We start from the raw sequence: 17,069 nt of genomic DNA on the forward strand, positions 1-17,069 counted from the left end.
TTTAAAAAGAGCAATGAAACTCATACTTTGATACCATATTTATTTATCTTCAACTTTGAGTTCTGAAGCTTGATTAACTACACATTTTTTTTAACAGATCATTGCATACCAAGTTCAAGTAATTTTCTTTCTCTAAAAAATAAAATTAAAAAAAAAAAAATTCCCTTGGCCTTTTCCTGTTCAACAGGGTTTAAATTATTTCTATAGCTCTCTTCTAGCTCTCTTCTAAGCATTTCCATGAGGGAGAGTTACTGAAATAGTTGATAGTTAAAAACACATCTTTTTCTTCTGAGATGCATGGCCTTGTATTTAAGAATAAATTACACTGTCTGTATTACAGCAGCTTATCAGGTATTTCAGATTACTGTGTGCACATGTTGTGTCACATCATTTTCTATTCCACCGCTCCTCTTACTATGAGAAATGATTTTACATTTTCTTTTTCTTATATGGCTAAGTAATATTTATGGCTAAAAATCTTTACTCAAAAGTCCCTGAGCAACCTGGTGTAGTCAGACCTGGCTTTGAGCAAGGAGCTGGATTAAATGACCTCTGGTTGTCTCTTCCAACCTAAATTATTCTATCCCACTTTCAGTCTACAAGAATTGGAAAAAAAAATCTGGATGATTCTCCATTGTATAAAACAGCCAAGTTGTAATCTCCTTAACATGTACTACATGGATTGTGACCACAGATCATTTTAATTGGTCTCATGAGATACTAAGCCAAGTAACTTATTGAAGTTTAAATATATTAAGATGCAAATAAGAATGATATGAAAGATGAGCTGTCTAATACCGTAGCAAGGCAGATTTTGTTTTTGACATAACAGTTTGTAGCCTTCAGGCAATTTTAAAAAATGTCTGCATTAAAAGAAATGGAAATACTATTTTGATCATTTTTAAAACAATGATTTAAAACCAAAGAAGGTTTCCCGTAAATGGCCTGCTTTGGATTCATATCTTATAACAGAGATTTTTAAAAAGTCCATTTATAACTGAAAACCATAGGCTTTCAGAATTATAGCAGGAATGGATTCTGCTTCATAGACACACTTATAAACAGGATTCCAGGTCATTTTTCAATGTAGGATCTAGTACTTCCTTATAAAAAAATAAATAAATGGCCCAATGTAACACAGTGATGACCAAAGAGAGATACATATCCAAAATTAATTGCATTAATTCAAATATTGCACAGTTTAGTTCTGCTGTTTTAAAAAAACATTTAAGAATTTAAAATTATGTAAGATTTACTTAAGTTCCTAATCATATATAAAAGTGATGTTACTTAAGCAGTTTATGAATGCTAACAGTTTTAATTAATAACTTCTACACCCACAGATTTTGTGATTCTGTAACGAAAAGAACAGCCCAATAAAAGGGAGATTTATCACAAAGTCTGCCAATGAACAACACAACAGCTTTAAATAACACAACAAACATTCACATCAATATACATAGTTTTAATGCTAATGAGACTCGTTAAAACTGTCATTATGGGCAACAGCTGATAGCATGATAATATTCTGCTTCATCCCTTAAGGTATGAAAGTAGAAATTAAAGAGATGAAAGTTCTAATTAATATTATATCATTGGCATTTGCCTGCAACCAAATGGTCCTTAAGCAAACTAAATTGATAGCAAAAATGTCTATTTCTATAGCTTTCCAGAAGTTATTCCTGTACCTTAGTCTATTTAGTGTAGAAAGGTACTATATTCACTCATCAGAAGACAAGATGAAAAGACAAGTTGGTGTAAAATTGTCCCTCATCTAAACCTTGAGCTGTAGTTTCATCAAGGTTATAGATTTAAAATACTATCCACAATTTCTATTTCACAGTTCTGGAAATATATCACACCTTTAAAAAATTGGTGTATCAAATCTATAAACAATTACTATCCCAAAAATAAGTAACAACAAAAATCCTATGAATGTCAGTTATCTTTTAATGTAAGTTAACTTCTCAGTAGCAAGTGGAAAACTTACTGCTATTCACACTAATGTATATTCTGGGATTTAAGGAATCAAATTCAAGGCTGAGAGAAACAGTAGATACATACTCCAATATTTTGTACCCTGTAAACTCTCCAGCAGGTTGTTCTGGGTATGCTAGAAGAAAATTTACCCTTTTGTCAGTCTTTTGTTTGATTTACCTTCACTTCTCTAACTTAGCATTAACTGGGACACTGAATGGCACAAGTCTTCAGATATTCAACTGCTCATGACTCCTTTTATCCACAATGAAAACAAAATAATAGGTTTAGCTTCGTTTTGTAGGTTGGGAAAGGAGATTTTATTTTCAGTACATGCTTTTATCTTTTTTAAGATATAGCAAAGCGCTACTGCAAATTCTCATGATCAAGCAGGTGAGAACACAAATGACTTTCATTTTCTTAAATTAATTAATTTTCTTTAATTCGAGTTTTTTGTCATTACTTACTTGGAACTAATTTTTGCTGCGGTGCTTCTGGTAATCCATGAACTGGATAGATCCAGAGTATTCCTTTAATTCCCCCATTCTCTGCTACAGTAACACTGTTTGGAAAATAATTGAGAAGTATCATTATGATAGACTGATGAGACTTTCTTCAAAAGAAATCTAGTCTTAAGAGCTATTGGAGAGTTGAGACTCCATGTTTAGCATTTCAGCATATAAGAAAAATCCAACCAAATCAGAACAGCAATTATCACTTAGTTTAGTGTCTCTGAATATTATTTGAAGGCTATGAGAACATTTGTCCTTATCTGCTATCTCTTATGTCATGTCTGCAATGAAAAAAAATTATACCGTTTTTATGCATTAAATAAAAATATCCATAGAATAATTATTATTAGTCAAATATGTTAAAAGAATTAAAGGCATCTAAGAGCTTTCATTTGCTTAATATTCATAACTGCACTGGCAGCTAGTACTTTACATTTTCTTTATTTAAAGTTAGAAAAAATATTTGATATTGAAATAGATAAAAGCGTTACCCTAAATCTGTATATCTTGCAGGATACCTTTAAAGCTTATGGTGGATACCTAGTGCCTTCAAAATTAGACACTTTATTGCTCTTGGGAGATACACACAAACAGACAAAGGGGAAAATAATAACAGGATTGAGTACCCTCAACTACTTTTCCTATTAAAATAAATTACCTCTGTAAGTCTTTATTTAATTTAGCAGAATCCTCATAAGGCCAGTTTTCACCATTTTCCCTCATTACATGAATTACCACTACCGCCTCATAAGTTTTCATTGTATCTGGCATGAATAACACTGGGATGTTCAGTTTTTGTTTTGGAGCTAATCGGATTCCTGTAAGATAGAACAGAACATTATGGTATTTCAAAAGTTTTGAAAATGATTTGCATCATTTTACTCATATATTTCCTTTTCTCCTTTTTGACTGATACACTATGTAACATTTTATCATAGCATACCATTCTCCCAGTGATAGCAGATTTCATTTTACCCTGCTCTTGCTACAGCCAAATCTCAAAATCTTTTGTATAGTAGCACTCATAAAACTTTGAAATGAAACCCAGGGAGACCCTGAAGGCTGAAAACAAAACTATCATGATTAAGTGAATGTCCCACACTTAATATTCAAGAATCATGTATAATATAAGACAATCCCATTATCTTCTAGGGCCTAAATCATGTTTTTTGAGCATCTGAGGGCTGCCATATAAGAGAGTAACACTGCATAAAAAAAGACTAATCCAAAAGTAATTGTTCATGTTGAAGACATAATTGATATACATTTGAAAGAATCTACAGTATTATACAAGCCATATATTTTCTGTACAATTTTTCATCTGATTGAATTTGCTGTTAAAAAAAAACAACAAACAAACCTATGTTGCCTATAATGAAGGTGGTGTGATAAACTGCATTTTTAAGGGCCTTTTTCCAATGACTTGCCAGTCTGCCAAGTGTCAGAACATCTATCTCAGGGTATTACATATATTTCAGAAATAAGGTTATAGAAAAATTACACAGAATAGAGCTAGTAAACCATATGGTCTTTTTACTATGAAGCTCTTTGCTTTGAAAAGAAATCTTGACATTTGATGGAACTGACAGCTAGGGGTTAGGGTTCCAGCTTTAATTCTATAAGCAGAAAAACCTCTTAAGTTATGAATAACTACTTCTATATTAGCTTTGAATTGATTTTTGTGATAATTTGTCACTCCTGCTACAATGCATACATGTTAATACAGGTCTATGAGGATTACTCAGTGAATCTGCTCAAATTTATCTGAGACTGAATCTGCTCAAATTAGTGTGCATGGGACAAGCAGCACTCTCCCTGTAATTGCTTCCTCTGATAACCACAGGTTACTGTGTGCTCAGAAAATGTCAGCAGGGAAACTATCTTGTGAACCAAATGTTCAACTTCCTGCAGCCTAAATGTCTTGAACGAGAAGACTTCAGTGGTGAGACATGTATCAGAATGGGTGATAAGGAAACTGTAGTGACATCTTGGATATAAAAAAGAGGTGGTTTTATGGAAGGTGGACGTGTAGAGAGAGTAAAATGATGACAAGAAAGGACAGAAGCAAAAGAGGTCAAGTAAGTCATAGGAGGGTGGCAGAGATGGGCTTGAAATATAGCTCTCCAAAACACAGAACAGAAGTTAGGACTCCTCATCTGCACTAACTCTCTGCTACCATTTAATTATAAAGTCTACCGGACAAAGCAAGTTCTATTGCTACCTCACAATCTCTTCTTACTGTCATTTATTCCTTCAACACAAACAGCAACCTTGAATAAAGATACCCAGAGTATCTTGAGTAGATTAACAGCATGTTTAAATTAATGAATAGCCCTGCCCATACTGATTACCTTCATGAAGAATTATCATGTACTGTGCTGTGTAGGTATCTCTACAGTATATAACCCCACTGAAGTTGATATGCTTCAGTAGCTGTACATCTCTTCGCTAGAAACAATATTAAATTAAAATAAACTAACCAAATTAAGAATGGAAAATTAATCTTAAATTATGAAAGTTGGGATTACTTAAAGACAAACCACTCCACAGGATTTCTGCCTTTCAGTAATGATGCCTAAAAACCTTAAACATAGACCCTCCCCCACATTATTAATGGGTGCTACAAACACTAGGGATTTCTTACCCAACTATATCTGGATTTCTGCATGTAAAAGTTTTATCATGTAGTACTTATGGAAATTAAGCAACTGTTTTGCTTTTATAATTGCTTAAATTTTGTGTATTTTTTTAAGACTATCATAGCATGAGCAATTTGTCTTTGAAATAATTATTTCAGAAGTCTTTTACCTCAAAATAGCTTGAAAATATCATTAAAAAGTAATTAAAAATTAAAAAATTAAAATTTAAAATAGATAAAAATTAGATTATATTTCTTTTGTTTTCTATAAATAAACATTAATCTCCCTATTTGATGTGTTCAGTACACCCAATACACATCCAATATTTAAAAGAGATGTAACATATATTCATATTTTGTGCAATATTTTGGTCAATTAAAAAAAAAAAGAAACTTTAAAAATTAGCAACTAATTTTTTAATACAGTATCCAAAATAGTTAAGATGACCACACACATTATTCCCATTTGTCTGAAAATATCTCAGATAGGATCCATCTCTCTGGAACAGAAGTTAGCTCCTGCACAGGTGCATTATTTTCCTTCTGTGAGAGAAAAGGCAGCTCTCTAATGTGATCTGCCCACTTTGGGCTTCTCTAGTGTAGACAAGCAGAGGCCTTTAAGTTCTTTAAATTAGAAGTGCATTCTTCAGGATACAGTTGCAATTAATTGCCTTATACAATATTGACACAAGAACATGCATATCAAAATAGTGTAATCAACAACAGTATGCAAGCACTTTGTAACACCATCATGATAACATCTGTAAGTTTCATTTGCAACTCTTTTATCAAACGACAAATAGAACAGAATGTAAATTAATACTTATTTTTACTACATATGCACTGCATATACTGTTTGAGCTATAGCTCAGTTATGCCTACTACAGGACATAGTGCATTGGATTTTTTTAATCAATTTAAATACAGAACACATAAGATAGCATTCTGGGTCATTCTGGCAGAAAATTGGTTATTAAAGATCATGAAAAGATAAATTTTACAATATTGCTGTTGAAACAGATGGGATTCACAATTTTAATAAATATCTTCTTAGTGGAAGCTTTTCATAACGACAGTAATTTCTGTACCACTGGGCTTGCCTGCAGCTGTCAACTAACCAACTGAACATTAACTGCTAGTACAGATTTATTTCCTTATGAATTTGCCTGGTTTATAAAACAGATGAAATAGATCTAACTGCAAAAACCACACATTGCTTCATGCTTTTCTTTTCTTCTCATTTAGAGAAAGTCAGCCAGCGCAAAAGACAGTATCTATGTGAACATCTTTAATACAAATTTGCATTACCAGCCAAGTTGCTCCTATTTGCCTGTGGATCTCAAGTAACCTGCCAGGTATACCAAGAACTGATACCAGCAGTAGAACCCCTATCTTCATGTATTTATATTGTGATGACTCAACATGAGCAGGACATGGAGCTGTTGGAGCAAGTCCAGAGTGGAACCACAAGGATGATCAGGAGTCTGGAGCACCTCCCATATGAAGATAGGCTGAGAAAGTTGGGGCTGTTCAGCCTGGAGAAGAGAAGGCTGCATGGAGATCTCATAGCAGCCTTCCAGTATCTGAAGGGGGCCTACAAGAGTGCTGAAGAGGGACTGTTCATTAGGAACTGTAAGAGATAGGACAAGCTGTAATGGGTTTAAACTTAAATAGAGGAAGTTCGGGTTGGATATAAGGAAGAAATTCTTTACTGTGAGGGTGATGAGGCACTGGAACAGGTTGCCCAAAGAAGCGGTAAGTGCTCCATCCCTGGCAGTGTTCAAGGCCAGGATGGACAGAGCCTTGGGAGACATGGTCTAGTGTGAGGAGAGCTGGAGCTAATTGATCCTAAGGGCCTTTCCAAACCTAACCATTCTATGTTTCTATAACTATCCACAAATTCTTAATAAGAAATCCACAGAAATACATAGTGAGGTTTGTGTGGGGTTGTTGTTTGTTTGTTTGGGTTGTTTGTTTGTTTGTTTTAATAGAGCTGCATCATATTTAGTAAAATGCTTTGAGCCACATTTTGTTAATAATTGACTTTCACTGTCCTAGAGGCCATTAGGAAACAGTGATAGCAGAGTAAACTCAGCTGACCCTTTAAAAAACTGAAGCCATCTGATTCAAGCCAAGGGCTGCAATTAGAGTCAGCTGTCTTACAGAGAAGAGATCTATCTCCTCCCTCATTTCTTTTTTAGGTAACCTGTTTTCAAGCCTTGCCTCAAGCCTCTCCAAAGGCTGATTAAAAGATTTCTTGGGCACTGCATCCTTTGACACTTGAGTCTAGAAATCAGAACTGCATTAGGTAATTAAATCAAAATGAGTGTATTTCAGATTCCCTGCTTCACTTCTGTAGGGCACTGCACTGTGGTCAAGTTCTATGTAATTTCTCTGTCAGCCCTAGAAAGCACATAAATGCGAGAGCTAAAATTAATTAAAGTAATGAAGCAGAGGATCCCCATCGTTGGGATGCTATTTGGAAGGAATACAGATGGGTAAAAATGCAGTTGTTGCCTCTGCAGTACCTTAGGGAAATGTTTAAAAGCAAGCATCACAGGCAGGGCCACATTGGTAAAATTGTGATGGCAATGAGCAAAGTATCTTGCAATATCTTTGAAAAGAATCATCATCCTCTCATCTAACCTTATCTTAAAGCCATGTATTTTTCATATTAGTAAGGTGCTTTGATGGCAGATTTTCTAGAGGCTGAAAGGACTATCTCCTTGATGTATTGCACTTCATTTTGTAGTGTCTCAGATTGCCTTCCATTGATTGTACTCCAAAGAATGGCACTCAGTTCAGATTCCTCTAATTGAAAAAAGAGAGATGAGGCAGAGGTCACTATGTCTTCTTGAAGTCTGATGGAGAATCATTTAAGACTTGACACTTTTGTTTGTTTGGGTGTTTTTTGACTGGATAGTTTCTCCATTAAAATTATTAGTATAGAGTCACTCCACTTAAAACCACAGGCAGCCCTGCTAAAATTAGCACTGGCCATGTAAACATCAGCCTAACATAATCAGGTCTGGTTTCTACCAGTATCCTCAGAATCTGGAAAGGACAACCTCCAAAATATTCACAGACAGCAGCAGCTGCTGCTGGAGAAGGATTGCTAATTATTTCTCAATGAACTCATGCAGAAAAGGGGCCTGATATCAGGCAGTAAAGAGTGGGATATTGCCAGCACTCCACTAAGTATCTGAAATACACAATAAAAGTCAGGCCCAGGTTTTCTTCATTTATTTTGCCCTGCTAGCAGAGATAAAAGAATGGGTCAGAAATGAAGACTAAGATTTTTTTATAGCAGCTCTTCCAAAAATGGTTCAGTGCAAAATTCCAAGAGTTTAATAATGAATTAGACAGCATTTTTGCCTCAGCTGTTATTAAGGGTAGATTAATTTTTGTTTGCATCTTCCTTTGTTGTGGTTTTTAATTAATAAACTGTGAGAATGTAAAAGTCTGCATTAGTTTTGCTACATCAGTATTATAATTAGGCAGAGTCAATGGGTAAATATAAATAAAATTTTCTCAACTGACAGCCATCACACAACAACCAACAGCCTCCATCTGTAGAAATACTGACAGGACATGGTCCTGGACAACCTTGCTTGAGATGATCCTGCTTGAGGAAGGGAGGGGTTGGATGGACAAGATGATCTCTAGAGTTTCCTTATCACTTAAATGGTTCTGTGATTCCTCAATTCTGTGATCAGGATAAGATAACTATTCTTTGTCTTATTTCTGATTTTAAGAACACATAAAAAATACATTCTTGTTTGCTAAGCTAGATGCAGCTGGTTCATCTCAGTGAATTGCAGGTAATATGAAGAAAAGTCCACCTCCTACGAAGGGAAAAGAAGAAGGTAGAACAAGAGATCACCCCAGCTTAACAATTAGCTTTTCAGTGCACCTAAAGGCAAGGAAAGCAGCATACCAGCTATGGAAAGGTGGACAGGTATCCATCGAGGACTACAGGAGCTTATACAGAAATTCAGCCAGGAAGGCAAAGGCTTAGCTAGAACTGAAATAGACAAAGATATCAAAACAGCAAGGAAAAAAAAATTCAGATATGTGAGTAGTAAGCAGAAGCACAAGGAAGAAAGTCCCATTGTTAAATGGGTCAGGGAAGCTAGTTACATGTAATGCTGACAAGAAAGCGGTTCTCTCCAAGTTTGCTGTTGATACTGAATCACTGAGGTGGACAGAAGGGAAAGCCAAATTACAGACACTTGGACAGGCTGGAAAAGTGGGCCAGGAGGACTGTATGAAGTTCAGCAAAGTACAAGGTCCTGCAGATGGGTCGACATGACCAAATGTCCAGCACAGGCATGGAATGTAATGCAGTTCAAGTTACTTCGTTATATACAATAAAGTAAGCAAAAGCTAATACAATAAGGATGCAAAATGCTAAAGGTTAAATTCATCTCATCCTGATTTTTAATGTTTACATTACCAATTTTCTGTCATCAGTACAGTGTATTAGGTACGTAGGATGCAAGAGAGATTTCTTTCACAGATGGCTCACAATGATTGCATTTCTAGGAGCCTGCTTCCTGAATTATGGTTTCTTCTAGGAAAAGTTAGAGTTGTCCTCTCCCCTACCTCTGAAGGCTTCACAAAATGACAAAATAGTTGAAGCTGGAAGGGGCCTCAGGCAGACATGGTAGAATCTCCCTGCTCAAGCATGGTCACCTAGTTGCCAAAGAACATGTTCAAGAAGGCTTTTGAATAGCTGCAAGGATAGAGAAGAGACTCCACCACCTCTCTGTGTGTAAGTTTCACTGTTCCTGTGCTCAGTCACCTTCACAGTAAAAAAGTTTCTTTTATGCTCAGATGGAAGTTCCTGCTTTTCCTGTCACTGGGCACCCCTGAAAGAACCTGATCCTATCCTTCTTGTACCTTCCCTTCAGGTATCTATTATATACATCAGCAAGATCTGCTCCTGAGTTGCTGAGTTCCTTGGTTGAAAAAATTAATTCATGAATATACAGCTCAGATGTTAATAAACAATTTTACAAATGACTGGTTAAAACTTGAGAAGTTGCTTTAAAAAATAATGGCACAAATAAAGGAATGAATATTTGAGTCTTCAACTGAAAGGTTTCACATCATCACCATCATAGGAAAACAATAAAATGCATTTGTTTGCAATTTTACAAATCTCGCATTAATACAATTTTGGCTTATTTCATTGAGAGATTTCATTCAGAGGAATTTCTTTCTGGTACAAAAAATGGATACAAATTAAATGCTTGCTATTCAGGTTAAAATAAATTGAAAACAGGGCTCAGTAACTAAATATGTTGTTTCATTTAATGCAATTTATTTTGTTTTTAAATGAAGCACGTCTAAAAAGCCAAGCATAAAGTTTCCTTTCCAGTTATAAAATTATCCTCTATTAGCCTATTGTGCAGTTGCAGCCAAAATCAAAAACATTATTTTGACATGAAAGCAGAAGCAGTGGAGGAGGCCACCCTGCATTAGATGAAAGACATCTGGCAGAAGGAATGCCAAATAGATAAGAGTAGGGAGTGAAGAAGAATAATCAGGCATGAAAGTAACAAAAGTTTTCTAATTATTCTATGGTCCAACACTTTTTCTAAAACTTTGTGGTGGACTGACAGTTCCTCTTGTTTTCCCTTCCAAATCTATTTTTTCCCTCTGATAATCTGATAGAAAGTAGATGTATCCTATTTTCCTTTGACCATTTTATACATATGAAAATTGTTTATTGATCATCCTAATTTCCCTGATGACAGCTTTATGTTGATAAAATTTTGTGAGATCCAGGCATCCAAAATATAAAGGTCTGCAGCACAGTAATGCCCTAGATCCAAACTCAGAGAAAGTAGGAGACATACTGCAGAAGTGAAGGAAAACAATGCAAAATCTCTTCTACATCAGCACGGTTAGAGATGTACCAGTACACCTTTTCTCTGAATGATTCTATTTGTGGCACACTAAAAAATGGAAAAGTAAAACTCAGTTACATTAGGTCAATTGGTTCTTCCTTAACTAAATTTTAATTTTATTTTTTAACACATTTAAACATAATTCTGATATTCACAAGACAGATTAGTTCGTAAATAATGATCTAGAAGAAATACCAGAAACAGTGTGGATGAAAAAGGATTGCTGAGGTGAGTGGAGAGTTAGATAGTGATATTTTTTTAGAAACAGGATCTTAGATTTTCTGCCCTACTGTGCTAACAGGAAAACTATGGGCCATTCAAACTCTATCCCACCTTAATATAGTGAATTAAATGTGTTCTGTATGTAACTAGTCTACTAGCACTTAATAACCTGCCTAAAATCTTAAAAAAAAATAATTTGAAAATAACCACAAAAATATACATAAAAATGAAAGAAGCACACAAGAAATATCATATGCTTTGTAAACAAGTGTGACTTTCTTTTTAGTACCCAGCCACAAAAAACCCACCAAACTTTAACCTTTCTCTCTTGAAGAAAGTTCATGTTACCCTAGGATAAAGTACTAGCAAATAAGACTATGACAGCTTCCCCTTTTCTTAATCTTTTTCTAGACTTAAACACACACAAAAATGTCTTGAGTCCATGGCTGAAAGGAAACTGTAATTGCTTCGGTTCACACATAATTGAATTTCTTGACATATTTCAAATATCTGATTATTTTTGACAGATGTATTTTTACTTTCATTTTAAACTTTTACTGGATATACATATCGCTTAGTCCAATCTCTGAAAGCACAGTAAAGTTCTGAGGCTGTAGCAGATTTTAATCAAAATCTGCAGTGTTGTGAAGTCAGTAATGACACTGGTGCTGTTACATCCTTCTACTTTTTATATACAACCAAAAATTGTACTGCTTGTTTCCAGGAGAAATATCACACTTCATACAGCAGACAGCAACTGGAAACATCTACATATATATATTATATATATACACACTCTTACTGTCTCTTTTAAGTGAATGGGAAAGATTACTCAGCACTTTTGCCTTTTCCAAAGTTGTTTCCTTGACATAGTTCATTAACTTTTGAAACAGCCAGTTTAGCTATTATTCTTTGCTGTGAGTCACATATATATATATTTTCCAAGTTATGCATTTTCATAGTCTTAATGTTTACACTCTTCAATTTTTTAAGTTGAAAGGTTTCTGTAGTAAGGTAGAATTGAGCTCCACTCTATATTTTTGGTTACTTGGTACTGAAGAAAACAGGCAAAATTGGTAAGAAGAATTGTGTGCAACATCCTAAAATGAAATATGTGGCAATGTGAGCCTCAATGTGAAACCCTGAAACTTGTCAGCAAATAATCTCTGGATTCAAACATTCTCATGGAATTAGCTACACCTATTACTCAAACTGAAAATAAAGGAAATCAGGCTTAAATGAAAATACATGGTCATGCTCTTACCTACAAAGCAGAAAAGCAAATAAAATACAAAAGACTATTCTAGATTTACTTGCATTTCACTCAAAATCCTTAGACAGAACAAAGGTTTTTAGAGCTGGGGGTTCAGTCTTTACATGAACTGTTTTAAAAGTTGTCCCCTTAACTGAAATTTTTCTCCTACTCATAGCTTTGCAGATAACTTTCCTTTGTTCTTGTCCCCATAGGTAAAATATTCAGAAGTTAGCCAGAATATTGCTGCAATGTAACTGAAGTATTTTGGATTTGGCTAGGAGCTGATATCTTTGAAGAATGTCATCAAGGCTTGAGACCTCTCTTGCCTCAAGTTACTTCTCTCAATAGAAGTTTTGTTTCACAATTTTGAGTAGTTTCTTTTGCTCAGACAGCAAAATAAACATTTCAAAACCTTTGTTCTATTATGTTTTATATGCTACACATATAAAGTAATATGAGCCTGAAATCAATTCTGTTTGCTTATTTGGTTTTAGAAGTACTGAAGGCTTTCCACAGAAATAGCTATGACACATTAAGAACAGCAGCAGTAGAAAACTTGGCACTTAAACCAAGCAGTCATATCTTCCTAGTGCTAGATATGAGTTGAAGATGTTTATTTGGCATAATGCAAGTGAAAAAAAAAATACACTCTGAAAACAAAGTTTCAGGACTGAATTTATAAATTACAATAATTATATTTCTATTCTATTACAAAATAAAAGCCCTCAGAAAATATAGCCTTCATTTCTTTTAAATTTATTATCAAGTCATTTTGATTATTTCCTCAGTCCAGAATAGGAAGTTAAGTCAAATAATGGCCTGGGTGTCATTGCTGATGGATTTTATTACAGTTTTGGGAGTGAGCCCTGATGTAACTGCAGTCACCAACTTGTTCTTTTTTTAACACTAATACTTTCTGACAGAACCCACACATACTGTACTTGTTTTAGGTCTATAGGTCTCAAACTACAAAATAATTTATTTTTCAGACTCTGAAGATCCTCATGTCTACACATATCATCTTTTATTGTCAGTGTTGTCTCACATGGTATTTATGTACGCCTCTGCTCCTCAGTCATTATACCATGTAAGGACACATCAGTTTATGTTCAGAAATATTTAAACCCTACTGCAAAGATCAGGGATACACTGGGCACATAGATACTCACTGGTTGTACTCAGATCATATTTAAATTTTATTAAGATTTCATTCAAGTCTCATAATATTTTACTCCCTAAATTCCTGTGGCTAAGATGACATTTATTATGATTCTCCTGGTTTCCTGAGGGGTCACTGAAATATAGCATAAAGAGATAAAGACAATTAGCAGTTCTTGGTTGAGGATTGTGCATTGCTTCCTCTTGTGTGAAGGTTACAACCTACTCAGGAGTGCTAATTTAGAGCAAAATATAGTCAGTATTCAAAAAAATCCAATAAATATATGAGTTGGTGGCCTCTCAAATTCAGAAAGGAATATCAAGGGATATGTTTGGGCCCTTGAGAAACAGAAGAAAAGGACAAAATGCTTAGAAGCAGACATGTAGGAAATTAACTGGACTGAAGAGTCTTGCTATAGTATGAGATTAAAAAAAAAAAAATCAATAAAGTCCCCAGTGAAGACAGAAAGCAGAAGCCACTATAAGATATTCTGGAAGGGATCGAGGACCCAAATTACTCAACAGTGTCAGAATCGCTCTGAATCGTACTGACATGGAAGACAGGCTTTGGATGACTCAACGTTAAATGTGAGCTGCAGTGTTTCTTAATAGTTGCTGCAGACCCTGTACACCTGTATGAAGCCAGAAATGGGAATCACAAGTAATCCATAAGTCAGGAGGTAAGATGATTACCAACAGCAACGTTTTCATGTGAAATATAACAAAATTCTACAATTTAGATTTTACTTATTTTTGTTGTGGCTCCTCCGTTATAGTTCTTAGTAAGAGACATGTTGATTTTCTTTGATTCAGGAAGAAAGCAAACACATCATCATTGCTGATTCTTTTTTACACTTAAAGTACAGTAGTGGATAAAATCACACTAAAAAAATACCTTTCTGGAACAGGAGGACACATTTAAGGTCAGTAACTAACTTTCACTGACAATATCTTGCCATGAGATAACTGGGAATGAAAATTGTCATGGAAGTGACTTAATCAATTAGGATTTTCCATTTTAAACCTGTCAAAACAAGAAGCAGCAGCCTTCAAATCTACGGTGTTTTCATTTTCCATGTTTGACGACAGTCTCTAAAGAAGCTCAAGGCATAACTGATTTGCAGTCAAAAATTGAACAAAGGTAGGGACAAAAGTTTTTCCCAATAGCTGTTTGCCATTGGTGTCAACTGAAGTAAAGGTAGAGCAAAAAATCCTTGTGCATAAAGATGACAGTAAACAGATTTTCTCAAACTGTCATTTGTTATCAACTTAAAGAAAAAAAATGAAAAGGTTTATTTTCTGATATATGGCAGCACTAAATTGGAGTAAAAGTTAGAAAAGGGTTAAAAAACTTATTAGTTCATTTTTCTTAAAACCTAAGGGAATACATTGGATCTCCAAATTTAATTTCATTATTAGATATCTTCCTTTTATGTAAAGACTAATGACCACAAAACTTAAAAGAAAATGGTGATTCATTAGAGCCAACAGAATGCAGTGGTTATGCGTAAAGAAAAGAAAGCTTGTGTAGTCTGTATCTAATCATAGAATCATAGAATAGTTAGGGCTGGAAAGGACCGTAAAATCATCAAGTTCCAAACCCCTGCCATGGGCACAGACACCTCACACTTAACCATGCCACCCAAGGCTCTGTCCAACCTGGCCTTGAACACTGCCAGGGATGGAGCATTCACAACTTCCTTGGACGACCCATACCAGTGCCTCACCACCCTCACGGCAAAGAACCTCTTCCTTATACTCAATCTAAACTTGTCATGTTCAAGTTTTAACCCGTTACCCCCTGTCCTGTCACTACAGTCCCTAATGAAGAATCCCTCCCCAGCATCCTTATAGGCCCCCTTCAGATACTGGAAGGCTGCTACGAGGTCTCCACACACGAGCCTTCTCTTCTCCAGGCTGAACAGCCTCAACTTTCTCAGCCTGTCTTCATATGGGAGGTGCTCCAGTCCCCTGATTATCCTCACGGCCCTCCTTTGGACTTGTTCCAACAGTTCCATGTCCTTTTGATGTTGAGGACACCAGAACTGTACACAATACTCCTGGTGAGGTCTCACAAGAGCAGAATAAAGGGGCAGGATCACCTCCTTCGACCTGCTGGTCACGCTCCTTTTGATGCAGCCCAGGATATTGTTGGCTTTCTGGGCTGCAAGCGCACACTGCTGGCTAATGTTCATTTTCTCATCGACCAACACCCCCAAGTCCTTCTACACTGGGCTGCTCTGAATCTCTTCTCTGCCCAACCTGTAGCTGAAATTGATGGTACTTGATTTCTTGCCCCAGTTTTCATCCATCATTAGCAAAAGAATAAGCAAAATAATATAACGGAAATTCTAAAAATGCCAATTCAGAAACTTAAAGCACTGTTTGCCATTTTTGATTGAACCAATACAAGCATGTTTAAAAAATGTTTACTTATCCAGAACTCAGCAGAGCTTTTTTTTTTTTTTCATTTCTTCACTGCAAAACATTTCACTCATTGCAATCATTTAATTTAACATTAATAAACAGGATTTCTTAGAACTCGTTTGAAAAACTCAAGGCTCAGTGTGAGCTACTTTTCTTGAACAAGTTAATTTAATTAGAAAATAACCCTGTCTGCTTGATGTAATATTTTCCAGTGATGATTACTTCGCCTTTCGGGACCTGCTGGAGAGAGTCCAGCGCAGGGCAACTAAGATGATTAAGGGAGTGGAGCATCTCCCTTATGAGGAAAGACTGAGGGAGCTGGGTCTCTATAGTTTGGAGAAGAGGAGATTGAGGGGTGACCTTATTAGTGTATATAAATATATAAAGGGGGAGTGTCACGAGGATGGAGCCAGGCTCTTCTCAGTGGCAAACAATGAAAGGACAAGGGGTAATGGATACAAATTGGAGCACAAGAGGTTCCACTTAAACCTGAGAAGAAACTTCTTCTCAGTGAGGGTGACGGAACACTGGAACAGGCTGCCCAGGGAGGTTGTGGAATCTCCTTCTTTGGAGACATTCAAGACCCGCCTGGACACGTTCCTGTGTAACCTTATCTAGGTGTTCCTGCTCCGGCAGGGGGATTGGACTAGATGATCTTTTGAGGTCCCTTCCAATCTCTAACCTACTGTGATACTGTGATACTGTGATACAAAAATTCATTTTTATTTGGAAAAGGGAAGAATCAATAAGAAGAAAAGACTAATATGATACAGTTGGTGATTTTGCACTTGAAAAGATGTAGAGCAAGCTGGAATGGCAAAGGTTCCTCAATACGTAGTGACATGCTACTATATTGTGTATTGTGGTCTTGCACTCTTTTGTGTGATAAAACTGAATTGCTTGTTTGTGCATGTTGAAATCTTAATGTGTTATTCATACAGGTCTGAATAACAGTTCTTTTCAAC

The 17,069-nt window shown here is 35.6% G+C and overlaps 1 protein-coding gene across 1 annotated transcript in view; it reads right to left on the reverse strand.

Annotated features, from left to right (window-relative positions):
- CFAP47 (cilia and flagella associated protein 47) overlaps positions 1–17,069 on the reverse strand; it is a 281,878-nt gene that overhangs the window by 14,985 nt on the left and 249,824 nt on the right. Inside the window, exons 59-60 of the mRNA XM_061378057.1 lie at positions 3,148–3,307; positions 2,445–2,539 (exon numbers count right to left, since the gene is read on the reverse strand). Coding sequence (XP_061234041.1) covers positions 2,445–2,539; positions 3,148–3,307 — 255 coding nt within the window. The remainder of the gene's footprint in view (positions 1–2,444; positions 2,540–3,147; positions 3,308–17,069) is intronic.

The sequence above is a fragment of the Neopsephotus bourkii genome, unplaced genomic scaffold (genome assembly GCF_033783945.1).
Source record: "Neopsephotus bourkii isolate Nb327-2 ecotype Australia unplaced genomic scaffold, CSIRO-AGI_Nbou_v1 NB_1763, whole genome shotgun sequence".
NCBI lineage: Eukaryota > Metazoa > Chordata > Aves > Psittaciformes > Psittacidae > Neopsephotus > Neopsephotus bourkii.